This window comes from Uranotaenia lowii, chromosome 2 (genome assembly GCF_029784155.1).
Source record: "Uranotaenia lowii strain MFRU-FL chromosome 2, ASM2978415v1, whole genome shotgun sequence".
In the NCBI taxonomy this organism is placed as follows: domain Eukaryota; kingdom Metazoa; phylum Arthropoda; class Insecta; order Diptera; family Culicidae; genus Uranotaenia; species Uranotaenia lowii.
In genome coordinates this window covers 121350560-121368138 of record NC_073692.1, presented here as the reverse complement: position 1 = coordinate 121368138, position 17579 = coordinate 121350560, and the positions used below count along the sequence as shown (strand labels likewise).

Sequence of the window (17579 nt, the reverse complement as noted above, 5' to 3'; positions counted from 1 at the left end):
ACAAAATAATCGCCGAAAACTTACCGGTAACGAGGGTCAACGCACAGAGACACGCGAAGGCAGATATGTCGATCTCCATCGAGTGCAGGCTTTTGCTGAACTCGAGTATGGCGTTCAGCCAGTCGCCGAACGATCGCTGGCACTGGTGCTTGTGCAGCACCACTCCGTTGCAGAATGTCATCTTGGTGTCGTCGATACGGGCCCGGTACGACAGCCGCAGCACGAACAGTTCCAACGAGGCGGACTGGAACAGAAGCTCCTGGTCGTCGGGGCTGAGATCACTGAATCCGGGTAGTTTGTCGGCGAACTGTTTGATCACATCCACCGAGGTTGTGAGGAGATTGTAGAACTGCTGCACCTTTTCCGCTTCGGAAATGATGGGTTCATGCTGGCCGGGCTCCCGGTACTGGCTGTAGTCGAGACTGGCGAGATCGGGTGTAGTGTCGACGTGAGCTCGCACCAGGGCGGTTATCATGGAGACGGGTGGACTTGGAGGAGATTCTTGCGGGGATTTCGGTTTGGATGGTAACCGTCCTCGTCTGCCTTTGAGCGAATCGGTGCGAACCACTTCCTTGACCATACCGACGACCAGACATTTTTGGAATCGACAGAATTGGCACCGGTTGCGCCGTCGCTTGTCAACCGGGCAGGCTTTATCGGCGAGGCAAACGTATTTGGAGCCCTTTTGTACGGTACGTTTGAAGAATCCTTTGCACCCTTCGCAGGTTCTTACGCCGTAGTGCTGACAGGCTGCCGTGTCGCCACAGACGGCGCACATCTGAGATGGGCTTTGAGGGGTGGTACCACGTGGCACGGGAGTCACACAAGGGACTCCAACGGCGGCGGCGGCTGCAGCAGCCGCAGCAACTTCGTTGTTGTTGATCGTGTTGGGATTATTGTTGTTGATGTAGCTCGGGGAGCTGGAAGCTGAGCTGGACGCACTCGGTAAAGCCGAGTACTTGTAAATGCCCGCTCGTGGCGGTTTTGGGCTTTCGCTACTGGAGGTGGATTCCGAGCGTTGAAGCGGCAGAGAAGCCCGACGGTAACAGGTCGTGGAAACGTGAAGCTCGGCAATAGTTGGGAATGGTGGCAAGGAGTAGGTGTCCTGGGGAGTTACGGCGCCGTAGTTCTGCGGAACGGAATCTATTAGTGGATCGGGCGTGGGGAGCGGTGGTTTCGGTGCAAGACTTACCGCTGCGTGTTGTTCGTAGGATGGTGTGTAGAATGTTCCACCCGACGAGGGATTGGCAAAGTGTGCCGTCGGGGCAGCGGCATGTTGGGTGTACTCGTAATGGCCCTGGTGGACCGCACCGTGATGCCCGTAACTGTGATGACCGTAGCCCACTGTTTGATGATGTGGTGAGGCAGCGATTTTGAAGCAATCTTCGTCCATTTTTAAACCGAAACTTGCCAGTTGGTTGTATTTGATGGGATAAGTCTCCTGGAAGCTAGGTAGAATTACACTGAGACCGCTGCCACTGGGTTCTTCTGTGGACGGATTTGGTCGAGGGCCGGTTCTTGATTGTTGATGGATAAGTTGTAAGGGATTCTGTTGAAGCTGAGGATGACGGGCACTGCTTGCCAACACTGGGTCGCTGCTGGAGCGTAAGGATAAAAGCCCTAGTTCCTCGGTTGACGATGTTTCAAGTATTAGATCTTGATCCGGTTCAGTAGTTTGGGAGCGGGACGGACCTGGTGTGCTGAATGGATCCGGTAGGTCGGTTAGACTGGGTTCAACTTTGAGTAATGCAGTTGGGATACTATCGGTAGAGCCACCAAATGAAGTATGATTATCTTCTAGTCCTACGAGAGTGTCACTGGAGCTGTTTGAATGTTGGGTTTGATCGAGATACGACTCAGTAGAAACGGATTCTGCCGGAGTGTGGGCTTGCGGAGATTCGAATAGTTCGGCAAACTTGTCTAGTTGATGGGTGGAGGATAGCAGTCCAGACACCAGTTGGTGGTGCTGTTGACTTGTCGGTTGCTGATCGTGAGGGGGACCAAAGTTGTCCAATTGATGGTACGATTGTTCCGGGTGGTTTTGCTGTTGCGATAGCAAATAATCAAACGAAGAAATGGAACTAAAAGAAGATGCCTGAAAAAAGAGGGAAAATTTATTAACATCTAATTTGTGATGAAGGGGCGTGGTTTGAAGAGCGCGCGCGCCTATCGTGTCACTCTACATAAAAAATGTAACAACAATCATACACATCTGAGAATGTAGGGGTTTTTTTTATCATCCAACCAGCACCCTACAAACGTAGTAGCATCGCACCAGTAGTTTGAATGGATATTAAACAGACCATCCTACCGAGTAGGTGCGGTGATTTCGTTGATGATGTTTTCCACACCAAACGTTACGGCCGCATGGCGCCTGGCACCCTTCAGAGACGCTCGATGAAGGTGGCTATATGTAGGCATGATGGTCGTTTTCCACATGACTGACCGAGCATTGAAATGTGTGATAATATCAAAAGTCAGCTTGTGATTGGGCCCCAGCAGGCAGGCACCCACTTTAGGAATGGACTGCGATAACTAATGGATTTCCCTTCGGAGTTATGGATCACAATGGGATGCGATTTCTTAGAAAAAAAGCAAGGTTCATGTGCTTTTGCAAGGGTAAATTTCAGTCAATTCTGATGTTTCAAATATACACATAACAAATTTTGAACTAAATTTTAAAGATTCAGTCTTTGGGACTGAAAAAAGAGCTATCTTTATTGCGATCCTAGTCTGCGCGTATTCATTAATTTATTATTTCAGAAGCTTCATAGTTCACGGTTGGGTTTCAATCAACCAGTAAGTGGTTATCATAGTTGAAGTTTTCGCTATGTTGATGTCGAAAAGGAAAAAAAAACTAGACACATATGGCTAGATAATCGATTAGGCTAGCACTGAGAGTTGTCTTCACAAACGACGTTAGCTTCATCATGTCTAGCGATAAAGTACAATAGAGTATGTGACCGGGAGGTCACATATTTCAAGTTAGAGTTGACTGTTTTGACACCTCTAAGAAATCAATTTTGAGTAAAGTGAATCTGTTATCAGTACTTTTCTATCTGATAAGTATCTCTCGTATCCTGTAGTTAGGCCGGCTCAAAATTTCATTTAAGATTGTCTCTTGTTGGACTATGAACTTTTCCAATAGAAAGTTTGTAACGAGAGACCAGTAGTAGAGGTTTGAAAACCGCAAAAAAAAGCTTCATTGTTATTTACTTTTCGCCAAACGTCGTGTGTGTTCCTTGGGCTAGCCTAAACCGAACTTTGAATACAAGTGATCTTCCTTCGATAGACACATCCATAAATCCATTCTGCACCGTCTACGATGCGGAGATTCATCATAAACCATTCTGCACGTCCTACCGTGCGATGGATGCAACATACCATTATCGGTTGCATCTAGTGGGAGTTTATCAACTGCATTTAGGCAACCGGGCTCGTCCATTCCGCCAAATCTACATCAGCCCACACCGGGAAGTCCTACTATTCGCTCTGTACGCTTCCTGCATGTAAATCGCAGACAGTTTGTGCATAAATAACCGCGCATAAAAGAAAGCCACTTAAAAACCAATAAAATTATATTTTCCATACGCTCCCTCAGTTTTTGTTGGTTTGGCGAAATGCACGATAAATTCAATCTTTCTCCCAGCAAAGCCTCGTGACCGACCAAGAAGTTATCTGGCAACATCTGCACCGTAAAAACGTCAATCATCATCGCCGACCGAGGACTTTTTGGTCGCCAAGTCGACTTGACCCACGACCACCAAAACAAAAAAAAACCGAACTAACCTAGGGGTGGCCGTTAATGCAACGCGAAAAAAGCTTATCACACTTTTCGCCCATTTCATCAATAAAACATTAAAGCGAACTGAACGCGCGCGCCAAATCCAACTGAGACTGCGCAAGATTCTCCCACGCAGTTTTCGGGGGGAAAGACATCGTTTATTTGGTGAGGGATTGGCTCGGGATGTTGTGATGAACTTGCGATGCGGAAATTGATCTTCTTCGATCATCGTGGTCTGATGAAAAGGTGAACGATCATCATCCAATCGCATGACATCGACGCTTGGGTGACATTTTTTTTTTTCGTTAAGCTTATTTGAAGAAATGATTTTTCATAGATTTCTTTTTTAATTGATCTGTACTTTTAGATTTGAATTTTAAAAATACAAATGAGGCCCTTTCAAATTTTTGGAATTTGATTAATTCACTTTTATGTTCGAAAAAGATACTAATTTTTCCAGAAAAATATATGGAAAATGGTCAAACAAAACAACTTCAAAGCGTATATCCTCGAGCTTAAATTAGCTTTTATGTACTCCTACCCCTTTGGTCAAAGGCTCCAAATTGATCGATTGAATCTTCTTAACAAAATCTCGCTTTCATATTGTATGCAAGTTTGGTTAATTATATTTTATTAAAACGCCCAATTTGTAGGGGAGAGTGGGGTATCGTGGGCCATGGGGAAACGTGGGCCACTTTTAATATCTCAGATGTGTGTTGAGATAAAAATCTCAAACCAACTGTCATCGTCGTCGCTTTGCGTGAGCATATATTCCTATATGTTGTTGACTGAAATACGCATCATATGCTTTTTTTATTTATCGAGCTAAAAAAAGTTAGAAAAATTTACTTACATAATTAAAAAAACACCCACTAATTTCATCGATGGGGTACCTAAAGTGCATAACAAATATATGCTCATACGCTTATGATCTTAGTTTTGTCATGATCTTTCACGTGGAAAAGGAATTTTTGATGAAACATCAATAAGTCACACAAACGCAAGCAATTTGGAAATCATAACTTGTGGGGAATCGTGGGCCACACATCTTGAATCACCTGTATTTTTATGTTTTTATACACATTCAGAACTTAAAATACGTTTTACCTATCTGCAAAGTTTTCTTATGCCAAATGAAGAGTTATGAAAAATATTTTGTCCATCCTATAAAAGGAATTTTGCCAAAACGTTCGCGAGCCAGGATTTTGAATCTATGCGGTCATACACAGCTCTTTTTTTATTTCATCATCTGAAATTGCTTTTAAACAACGAAATGAATTAGGAAATCACAGTTTTGGATCAACTCATAAACTTTGTATGTTATTTGGTCAATTTGGATTTGGTGGCCCACGATTCCCCACCATTTTTCAAAATCCAAAAAATATTGCTTTTTTTTAAACAGTCAGAATTTAGGGAAAAAACTTATTAAAAATTAAAAAAAAAACCTTATGATACCTTGAAAATGTAGAATACCATACCATTTTTTATTTTCATTTTATCTTTTATAATAAAGAAGTTATGGAACAACGAAAAAAAGTGGCCCATGATTCCCCACTCTCCCATACAGAGAAGCAACCTCCGAACACTGGATTCAAAAACAGTGTCGAATTTCCCACCCAATTGCAGGAAATGAGTGGACAGAAACCGAAAACCAAGAGCACTCTACCTATTATTGGTAAATTTCGGTAGTGTCAATTTTGCTGTGGCTTGGTTGGGAAGGTATTTTGAAAATTTTATTCCTCTCATAGAGTTAAGAGCAGGCTGTGGTATTCGATCGAATCGAAGAAAGAAAAAGTGATGTGAAAGATGTGAAAGCCTTGCGATTATTAGTTACCAAAGGACGGCCAGCGGAAGAAATTATGATCCTCATTGAATTGTTGATTGCCAGCTTTGAAGGAATGAAGCGAACTGTAATAGGAACAACCTAAATGAATTCAAAGGTGAAATTAAAAATAATTATTCTTTTAAACAAAAAATATCTAATGTTTTTTTTAACACTCATACACCAAGCTGAATGACTGCGTGTTTTCAATGTCAATGCTCACACTCAAAAGAAAAGCATACTAAAATATCTAAATCCGTGTTTGAAATGAACAACACGTTGCTAAAAAGTGTCCCACATTGAGTTGCATCACAGAAAAAACACTATAAAACACTATAATCTATTCACCGATTCTTTTCAAACTTTCAGACATGGGCATTAAAATGGAGGCGTTAATATGTACGTATGTACACGATCTACTTCTGCAGGGAACATCCGATTTGCATGCAATTTTTGTTATTGTGTTAGTATGTGCTATGTTGTCGCGAGAGGCAGAACACGACGAATTTTGGAATTTGATAATTAATTTTTAGTTTTTATTCCCATCAAATTAAAGTCATGGCACTCAATTTCCATGATTTTGTTTTAATTCAAATCGCCCAGAGTAGGAAGGAGCCAAAAGCAATAAAGGCTTACTGATGCTCATTTATATTTATGTAAAAGTGTTGGCGCCCATTTTCAAAACCACTATACCTAATCTTCATGTTGCACCAGTAAAATGAATACTTGGATGATTTGTAATCTTCCTTATGAATTAAAAAATGCAACCACATAGACGGTAAGGATAATATTGCCGAAAATTGTTATTTTTGCTTCAATATCCAGGCAACATTAACATAATTTTAAGCAGATCCACCCAGAGCTTGCTAGTTTGCCCGGATTTTGTTAAAAAAAGCCTGGATTAATTCACTTTATTTGAAAAATCAAACAAAAAACATCATGATTGATTATAAATAATCATGATCCGTTTCTGGAAGCTCACAATACGATACATTGAAATAAAATGCCTGGATATTGTCAGATCAGAATGTTGATACATCTCAATGGTTAGTGATTATACCGTTGATAGTGATGGCGCTAGTGGAATAGGAAATGCTCACACAGGAGTTTATGGTTCGGGAATGATGAGCTAGATGAACCAAGATCCAAAAAAGAAGAGTTTAAAACCAAATATCAATACTAAGGAAAAAAACAATTTTTGATTATATGTAGGTTCTACTAAACATAGGCTCAAATGTTCAAAATCTTGAGAGTTGATAAAGATTGGCGAACAGAACTTTTGAGTTCCAATCCTTTTTTTCAACATCCTTATGATAATCAAAATATTGAATCAACGTTAAAAATATTCAATTACATATTCCTAATCCGAAATTTTGAACATTGATGAGAAAAAACGAGAAAATTCAGATTGAAATTTTCATCTAGCCAAAAGTTTAAAACATTAAAACATTTCAATCAAACTAAAAATTAAAAACATTTTTCATTGCTAAAATTTTCAATTCGAAAAGTTAAAAAAGATTCGTTTTACTTCTGATTAGTGCCGGTGGCTGTCAGAGTAGACTGAGTCGATTAAGGGTCATTTTTGAAATTCTCAAACCCTGGGGTCTTTAAAGTTTAGTTTTGGCTCAAACCTCATCCATGATTTTTGCAGAATTTTAAGTTACGTTTACATGAGTAAATTTTAACTTTTAGATTTGTATGGGAAAATTGAGTATTTTGTACTGAAAAATAAAACATTATTTTTGTTTCTTCTTTGGAACCGACCCTTATCCTTATGTTTTTTGTTCCAATTTATATATTCCTGCCAACTTTGTCGAAGTTTCAATTTTCCCATGCAAACCTAAAAGCTCAAATTTACTCATGTAAACGTTACTTAAAAATTCTGCAAAAAATCGTTAATGAGTTTTGAATCAAAAAGACGCTTTAGAGACTCCAAGATTTAAAACATTGAAAAATGACATCAAATCGACGCAGTCCACTGTCAGAGGCTCTTTTCATTAGAACGCTTTGCTTCCAACCCACTAGAAATTTCTGATTGTGCGTGTGTTTTTTTAGTTAATTGAAAAAAAAGCTATGCACAATCGAGAACTGATGTAAACTATGCATCATTAGACTGGCCCACAACAAAAAAAAATCCTTATATTCCACGCGGCACACCCTAAATTTGTGCATTTAGGTGATAAAATGACTTCCTGAAAGTTTCAGGTCATTTGGCAGAAGCACGAGCTGGCGCAAAGAACTTGAAATTTGTATTGAGATTTTCGGCAAAATGTAATGAAAATCGACATACTTTCACTCTTGATGTTCTAAAATAAGTTAGCAGTATGCTAGAAAGCAATTTCAGGAATTGTAGTTCAAACAATGACAAACAAGTTTGTAGAAGAATGTGATGCGATACGAGTTGACTGTGATGAGTTATCCGCAATTTAATGTGTGATTTTTTCGCATCTCTCTGATACATCGTGAACGGTGTATTGTTTGAATTACAATTCCTGAAACTCTGAGCTTTCTAGCATACTGGAAACATATTTTAGGACATAAAGAGTGAATGAATGTCGATTTTTCATACATTTTGCTGAAAATCTCCATACAAATTTTAAGTCCTTTGCGCCAGCTCGTGCTTCTTCCAAATGACCTGAAAATTTCAAAAAGTCATTTTTTCACTAAAATGCACCAATCTGGGGGGTTTCGCGTTGAAAAAAATGTTGTAAAAATCATCCCATACGAATTTGGGCCAGTCTAATGCATCATCAATTCATTTAAATATTTAGTTTACGCCACTATGAATTTTATTCGGATTTTCTTGAAAGATTTCAATGAAAAATTTTAGCTTGCAGAAGAGATGCGAAGTAAGCTGTCAATTTAAGTAAAATGTTAGACTCTTTAATAAATCAAGTGATGTCCATATGCAAACTATGAATGAACAATTGCAATGCACTTTTTTATTTTTTCTACGTCTTGAATTTAGGATAGAAAACCATCTTAAGATAAAAAAACAGTTTCTACTACATTTTAAAATTCAGCTCAAAATATTCAAGTTCAACCAAAAATGATATGTACGACAAAAAACATATTGAGAATTGTAATTGAGTTTGTAAGAGTCAGTTCAACATTTTGTTTGCTTTTTTTCTATAAAAATAAACATATTATTTTCAACATTGGACAAATTTAGCAACTCGTGGCCTTTTGAATTGTCGGACAGCATTTAATTCCAAGATTTTATGCTCCGAAAATCAGAACGATACTTAATCGAATAAATACATTGAAACAGGCCCGTGCGAAGGAAACATCCATGGGGGGGGGGTTTTCGAATTTCAAATTTAGCTAGAAATAATAACAACACCAAAACTGCACAATAAATCCGATAAGTCATTGAAAAAATATTCAAAATTATGTCGTTCCATGTTTTGTTGTAAATATATAAAAAATAAAGCACTTCAAAAAACAGATTTTTTTCTTTAAAGTTGCTACTTGTAATCATTTTTGAAACTTTTCATAGATTAGCTGAAATTATGATCGATTCAAAAAAGATGATTGAAAACAATAAAAATAAGTGAAACGTTTATAAACTTTAAAATGCCTATCAGATAGTTTAGAATTTTAAACTCTGAAATATTTCTTTGCTGCCAATTAGGATACTGAGTTGTGACAAGGTCTTGTTTTTCGAAATTGTGTTTTTCTTAATGAAATATATTGAATATTTTGTTTTCAGAAAACAAAAATTCAGAATTAAAAAACAAATACAAACTTATTATTAAATATTAAAAAATTAAAATCGTTCTTTCACAATTTATTTGAAAATAAAAAAAAACTGTACAATAAAATTCGGTGAAGTTATTCTAAAAATACAAACGAGATATGAAATTCAAACACATTATCTTAAGGAAGAATTTTTTTAAATTAAACTGTTTACGATTTCGAAAATTAATTCATAGAATTCAACTAATAACTAAAGAAAACAGCATTATATGCCTTTGTTAATTTGGTAAATTTCGAATTTTCCAGAAATTTCCTGATTTTTTTGAATCTTTATTCCTAACACAGATTTTATCAATCACTTCTAGTTTTGTTGATACAGAGTTTATAAGTTTTAAAATCAATCAGTATTTAGTTAAATTAATCATTGATAACTGATGACCTAAGAAATGTACATGAAGAACAAACACTGACTCTGAATTTGTTTATTTTATTTGACTAAGAAGCAAAAATATTCTGACCATGTTGATGATGAATAATCTATTTAAAATTAATAAATTCAACAATTTTTAAAAATTTAACAAATATCATAACAATACAAAGGTTTCATTTAATTAAACACAACAAAAATTGAGAACTGCTGTTTTGAGCCTGCAAAATTATCTGTTGTTGCTAATATCTAAAATTAAATTTTCGTTGAAACTTAAAAAAAAAAAAAATTAAATTAAGTTTTTAAACAGAAACTTGTCTAACTTATTTCGCAGAAGTCAAAATAACTTGTAGTCTAGAAAAAAGTTGGTAATTAAATTTAAACTTTCATTGAATTTTTTTTCTTAAAGTTTTAAAAATTGAATTTTCTAATATGATTTTTACACTTTTTAAAGTTATGTTAATTTTGTAACCTTGTGTAATTCATAATAAACCTTTTAAATGTTGAGTTAAGTATTAGAAAAACAAAAAAACACAAAACAAAATTGAAGCTATAATTTGTTTCTTGTAGGCAGGGTTCAACAAAACGCACTCTTTCAGACGCGCGCGGCACACGCAAACCATTTTTCTCGAGCAAAACACTTCTTCGTTTGTGTTCTGGTCGTTGACGCGCTCTCGCTCGAAACAAAAACACGCGCGCTCAATCTTTTCCCCTCGTTCTCGTCGACGAGATGCACTATCCGAAATCTGCGCGAGCGGCCGAGTCAAACAGGCACGGCTAGCTCTCGCGCGTCCTAATCGAGCGGCGGGTGAGGCCTCTCTTTTGGCTCAAAGAACAGCACGCAGCGGCCCAAAATGCAGCGCGCGGCGGCTCTCCGAATGGTCCGAGGCGGCCCTCTTTTCGTCACCGGGCGGCGCGCACGGGCTCGAGTGAGGGCCTTGTGTTTCGTTCGTGTTTCTGTTTGCAGTGCCGATTGAGAAATCTGTGTGTAAGATTTTATCAACAGGATAGTTGAAACATATGTAGGCGCGCAATGGGATCTGGCGGAGGGTTATGAGAATTGATGTAGGTGGTTAACGTTACCCATTATTAACAGTTACCAGCACTAGTAACTATGAAAAATTTACCATGCAATAGTAAAATTTCGCGAAAAACGCCAAATGAAAGAGCTTTACACAAGGATTGTTAAAATGAATGTTAAAATATTCTAGCCACTAGTAATAGTTACCAGCACTAGTAACTATGAAAATTTTTCCATGAAATAGTAAAATTTCGCGAAAAACGCCAAATGAAAGAGCTTTACACAAGGATTGTTAAAATGAATGTTAAAAATGTTTTAGCCACTAGTAATAGTTACCAGCACTAGTAACTATAAAAAATTTACCATGAAATAGTAAAATTTCGCGAAAAACGCCAAATCAAAGAGCTTTACACAAGGATTGTTAAAATGAATGTTAAAAATGTCTTAGCCACTAGTAATAGTTACCAGCACTAGTAACTATGAAAAATTTACCATGAAATAGTAAAATTTCGCGAAAAACGCCAAATGAAAGAGCTTTACACAAGGATTGTTAAAATGAATGTTAAAAATATTCTAGCCACTAGTTATAGTTACCAGCACTAGTAACTATAAAAAATTTACCATGAAATAGTAAAATTTCGCGAAAAACGCCAAATCAAAGAGCTTTACACAAGGGTTGTTAAAACGAATGTTAAAAATGTTTTAGCCACTAGTAATAGTTACCAGCACTAGTAACTATGAAAAATTTACCATGAAATAGTAAAATTTCGCGAAAAACGCCAAATGAAAGAGCTTTACACAAGGATTGTTAAAATGAATGTTAAAAATATTCTAGCCACTAGTAATAGTTACCAGCACTAGTAACTATGAAAATTTTTCCATGAAATAGTAAAATTTCGCGAAAAACGCCAAATGAAAGAGCTTTACACAAGGATTGTTAAAATGAATGTTAAAAATGTTTTAGCCACTAGTAATAGTTACCAGCACTAGTAACTATGAAAAATTTACCATGCAATAGTAAAATTTCGTGAAAAACGCCAAATCAAAGAGCTTAACACAAGGGTTGTTAAAACGAATGTTAAAAATGTTTTAGCCACTAGTAATAGTTACCAGCACTAGTAACTATGAAAAATTTACCATGCAATAGTAAAATTTCGCGAAAAATGTCAGATGAAAAAGCTTTACACAAGGATTGTTAAAATGAATGTAAAAAATGTCTTAGCCACTAGTAATAGTTACCAGCACTAATAACTATGAAAAATTTACCATGCAATAGTAAAATTTCGCGAAAAATGCCAGATGAAAAAGCTTTTCACAAGGATTGTTAAAATGAATGTAAAAAATGTCTTAGCCACTAGTAATAGTTACCAGCACTAGTAATAGTTACCAGCACTAGTAACTATGAAAAATTTACCATGAAATAGTAAAATTTCGCGAAAAATGCTAAATCAAAAAGCTCTACACAAGGATTGTTAAAATGAATGTTAAAAATGTTTTAGCCACTAGTAATAGTTACCAGCACTAGTAACTATGAAAAATTTACCATGGAATAGTAAAATTTCGCGAAGAACGAAAAAATATTGATCAAATTCCGTGTCAACTTGTCTCCGGAAATATTAGAAAAAAATCTATTATTAAAAAATAACTATGACATCATCGAAGATCCGACATTTGACCCGGAATTCTGAAAAAAACGAAAAAGCTCACACATATGTAGAACTGATAAAAATCTGTTTTCATTGAAAATTTGTTGACACTAACATGTAAACTGAGTTGAGTGTTGTGTGCATTCTGTAACCATAATTGTATGTGTTTTCTAGCCACTAGAATATTTCGACATTCATTTGAACAATCTTTAGCACCTTTGATTTAGCGTTTTTTCGCGAAAAATAATTTTAACATGGTAAATTTTTCATTGTTACTAGTGCTGGTAACTATAACTAGTTGCACAGGTATTCCAACATTCATTTTAACATTCTACGCGTAAAGCTCTTTCATTTGGCACTTTTCGCGAAATTTTACTATTTCATGGTAAATTTTTCATAGTTACTAGTGCTGGTAACTATTACTAGTGGCTAAAACATTTTTAACATTCATTTTAACAATCCTTGTGTAAAGCTCTTTCATTTGGCGTTTTTCGCGAAATTTTACTATTTCATGGTAAATTTTTCATAGTTACTAGTGCTGGTAACTATTACTAGTGGCTAAAACATTTTTAACATTCATTTTAACAATCCTTGTGTAAAGCTTTTTGATTTAGCATTTTTCGCGAAATTTTACTATTTCATGGTAAATTTTTACCATGGTTACTAGTGCTGGTAACTATTACTAGTGGCTAAAACATTTTTAACATTCATTTTAACAATCCTTGTGTAAAGCTCTTTCATTTGGCGTTTTTCGCGAAATTTTACTATTTCATGGTAAATTTTTCATAGTTACTAGTGCTGGTAACTATTACTAGTGGCTAAAACATTTTTAACATTCATTTTAACAATCCTTGTGTAAAGCTTTTTGATTTAGCATTTTTCGCGAAATTTTTCTATTTCATGGTAAATTTTTCATAGTTACTAGTGCTGGTAACTATTACTAGTGGCTAAAACATTTTTAACATTCATTTTAACAATCCTTGTGTAAAGCTCTTTCATTTGGCATTTTTCGCGAAATTTTACTATTTCATGGTAAATTTTTCATAGTTACTAGTGCTGGTAACTATTACTAGTGGCTAAAACATTTTTAACATTCATTTTAACAATCCTTGTGTAAAGCTCTTTCATTTGGCGTTTCTCGCGAAATTTTACTATTTCATGGTAAATTTTTCATAGTTACTAGTGCTGGTAACTATTACTAGTGGCTAAAACATTTTTAACATTCATTTTAACAATCCTTGTGTAAAGCTTTTTGATTTAGCATTTTTCGCGAAATTTTACTATTTCATGGTAAATTTTTCATAGTTACTAGTGCTGGTAACTATTACTAGTGGCTAAAACATTTTTAACATTCATTTTAACAATCCTTGTGTAAAGCTCTTTCATTTGGCGTTTTTCGCGAAATTTTACTATTTCATGGTAAATTTTTCATAGTTACTAGTGCTGGTAACTATTACTAGTGGCTAAAACATTTTTAACATTCATTTTAACAATCCTTGTGTAAAGCTTTTTGATTTGGCGTTTCTCGCGAAATTTTACTATTTCATGGTAAATTTTTCATAGTTACTAGTGCTGGTAACTATTACTAGTGGCTAAAACATTTTTAACATTCATTTTAACAATCCTTGTGTAAAGCTCTTTCATTTGGCGTTTTTCGCGAAATTTTACTATTTCATGGTAAATTTTTCATAGTTACTAGTACTAGTTACTATTACTAGTATGTATTTTAAAACTTCTAACATTGATTATTATAACGCTCCTCCCAAGGCTATTGCGTGCTTCTACCTGTTTTACCATATCTATTGATTTAATTATTCGCACAGATTATGCCGTCGGCCCTCAATAACGAAAACACGGCGAACACTCCGTGTGCTAAAGAGAGCCGCGCGCGCTGTCCGGTGAGCCGCCGTGTCCTCTCGATAGATGCTCGGTGTTCCTACACGCACGCGGCAGAAAAACGCAAACGCAGTTTCCGAACCGCTCGCGCTCTCGAATAGGCGCGCGCGAATTCGCTCTGCTCAAAAATTTTCAATCTGCGTTTTGGTCGCAAATTTCTCGAGAGAATTTCGAGCAATCAAATGTGCCCGTGAACCGAGAACGAAAGAGCTGCGTTTTATTTGCTCTTTCTCAATCGACGCACTCCTGCGTGTTGAACCCTGCTTGTAGGACATATATAATAAGTAGAAAAAAATGTAATGCCGCTTTTCAATAATCAAAATGATAAATAATAAAATTGAAGTTTAAGTTTTTTTTTGGCTAATTGCAAGTATTAAACGCCTGTCACATTACTACCGATTTGTCGACATGTAATGTAAGTATTCGATGAATGAATTTTGTTAGCTTCAAACTCTGAGTTTAGTTGGTTACACTTCTTAACAAACCCATTCCTTATACAATCCAGTTTTGTGTCAAGATTTGAGTTTCAATACAGATGGACTATTGAAACTCAAACTGAAACTACAAACTGAAACTTACAATTAAACATTAGTATCAATTTGTAAACGTCTAAAAATTAAATTGGTTGGGCCTTGAGTAATTTAGCATTAAATTCCGCCGGAGGCGAGAAAATTTTCTGACATAGATATACGGCAAATTCCTTTCTTGAACTAAAAAATTTTACTTGAAAAAATCTCCATGGGGGGGGGTTTAACCCCTAAAACCCCCCCCCCCCCCGTTCGCACGGCCTTGCATTGAAAGCATTTTCGTGGAACAAAAAAAAAAAATATTTTCAACATTAAACGACCTCATCCCTCATGAAAGGAGACTTGATCCTTTTTTTCTGAGAACCCTAATATTTGGCAAGTATCAGACATAATCGAAAAATATTTAACAAGTAATAAGTCTTAGAAAAAGAAAATTCTAAAAACTTTTCTACAACATTATTGTTATAGCATATTAGAAGGCTGCCGCCGTGGCATAGATGATAGCGTTCGAATCTTTTAAGTTAACGACCATGAGATCATATCTCGGTCACTGCATGCAAAGTATACTTTCTATGGGTTCGTGTTTTTTAAAATTTGGAAAATGCTAGCCACCATATCCTCGAAAGATGTTCGCCTAGTGTTAGGTTAAAGCAGTGGTTTTCAAACATTTTTCCTTAACCGCTTCCTTTTGCATAATTATCGAACTCAGCGCCCCCCTTAGTGAATTTTCGAAAAATCTTCAAAAAGAATGCTAATTGGCGCATTTAAAAATTGTTATAATTAACATGGAATGACCGAAAAGCCAACGCATAACCATCAATTGTAGCAAGACAATACTCAAAATTCATTCAAAATCAAATTTCTTCAAACCCCAAGACTAAAACTTGAAAATAATAAAATAATAAATTTCCAGGACATGTACTTAGCATTGAAAACAAAAATAAATAAATAACGAACCGCCAATCTTAATTTTGGTAAACAAAATTCTTTACTAATAAAATTTTCCTTTTATGATGCACAAAATAGTTACCGTTAATTCGGTTAAAGAGCATAAAAAATACATAGTATTTTTCTTGATGTAATAAATTTAAATCTTTTATTATGACAATTGTAGACTAAACTTGAATTCTGTTTTTTTACGGGTCTAAGTTTCAACAAAAGTTTCAACAAATTAATTCCGACAATTTAGTGAAAATCGAATAAGTTTCATGACACGTATGCCACAAAGATGGTAAAGTGTCGCTAATAAAATTTAAAAAAAGAATAAATTATAATGTTTAATCATGAAAAATTAAGGGATTTAGTTTTATTATCGATTGAATTAAAAACCAACAAATCAGAACTATAAATAAAAGTTTCTTTAGCTTGTTAGCATTCTTCTTTTTCATTCCAAAAATCTATGCCTTTTAACAAAGATTCTATTCGTAAGACTTTTTTTTGTCAATTATTTAAGACAATACATTTTAAGTATTTTCAGGCATTGCCATAAAAAATGTATGCTTTCCAGAAATCTGTCACAATTTAAAAAAAATCTGTCTGTGGCTGTGACTTACAGAGACAAAAACTAGCTGCTCAACTCAACACTTGAAAAAAGGCAAACATGCCAAGCTTCATAGTCACATTTTGGTGAATTTATCAATTAAAGTTCAACAACTCTAAACTTGTGTCAATTTGATGAGCAACAAAGTTGTTTTGCTCCATTTGGCACATTTTTCTGGAGTATCAGATCATTGTAAGATCTAGCTGAAGAATCAAGCTTAGTTTGGGCTTTAGAGTGTCAAACTAAACAAAGGTTGGACCTATAAGTGTTTAAGGAATGTATACGGTAAATCAATTACTGATTTCAGAATATACCACCAACTAGGAAATCCGGTAAACGTTTCCCGAAAGAAGTCCATTCAATTTTACTGGTTATTATTCAAATTTAATAATACCCGTTCCGATCCAGCACAAATGCCAGTAGAAAGCAATCAGACTGTATCTTGATTCTCTCAGGGGTGAAGAAATATATTTCCAGCAGGAAAAAAACTGCTGAACAATCCGATTCGCGCATTATCTTTGCTATCGATCTCCGCACTCTATTAGATTGCACTGTTCGATTGGTAGGTCATTTGAAGATTTCCTATGCTTGGCTCAGTCAATATCCTGGGTGATGACTACACGGGAACGATCCCCTTTTTTCTGCTGTTGCTTGCCTTCAAACGATAGAAGAGAGTCAAAACCTACATCTATCGCATAACAACATTCACCGCGCGCGCAGCCTTTTAGTTCACCTGCAGCCAAATCGCCCAGGAAGATGATACCCACCGAAAGGCGCAACCGAAACCTTTTTTTTTCATCCTCGCCCGGAGTCTAAGCAGCAGAAGTATGAACCCAGCCAGAGCGCCTGATTAAGGCAGAGCGCGCAGGGGGCAGAATCGCGCAAAAGACAGCAAACAAACTCAGCGGGTGGTTCCCGGTCGATGACGGTTTCGGTCGATCAGACGTCTCCGTAGTTCGTAGTCGTAGCACAACATATGCGCCGTTTGTTGTTTTGCTTTGTCTCTATCGGACTCTTTCACCCTGTTACAGACTACGAGAAGGGTCTTCTTGGTTGCCTTTTTGTTTCTCCAAACAAATTTTGAATGGTTGCGCTTTTCAGTTTTTGGATCGAAGCTCTCTTCACCACAAATAGCTTACAGTTGAACAGATGAGCCTTAGTTTCACTGTCGTTTTCAATTTCGATTAATCGTCGATTTCCGGCAGTGGCCCACTAGG

At 36.3% G+C, this 17579-nt stretch overlaps 1 protein-coding gene across 4 annotated transcripts in view; it reads right to left on the bottom strand.

Moving 5' to 3' along the window:
* Positions 1 to 17579, bottom strand: part of LOC129749557 (probable nuclear hormone receptor HR38) — a 241904-nt gene that overhangs the window by 5030 nt on the left and 219295 nt on the right. For 3 of the 4 annotated variants that reach the window (XM_055744566.1, XM_055744567.1, XM_055744564.1), the window contains exon 3: positions 25 to 2095. In XM_055744566.1, the coding sequence (XP_055600541.1) occupies positions 25 to 2095 (2071 nt within the window). The remainder of the gene's footprint in view (positions 1 to 24; positions 2096 to 17579) is intronic. The other variant, XM_055744565.1, reaches the window with a different exon arrangement.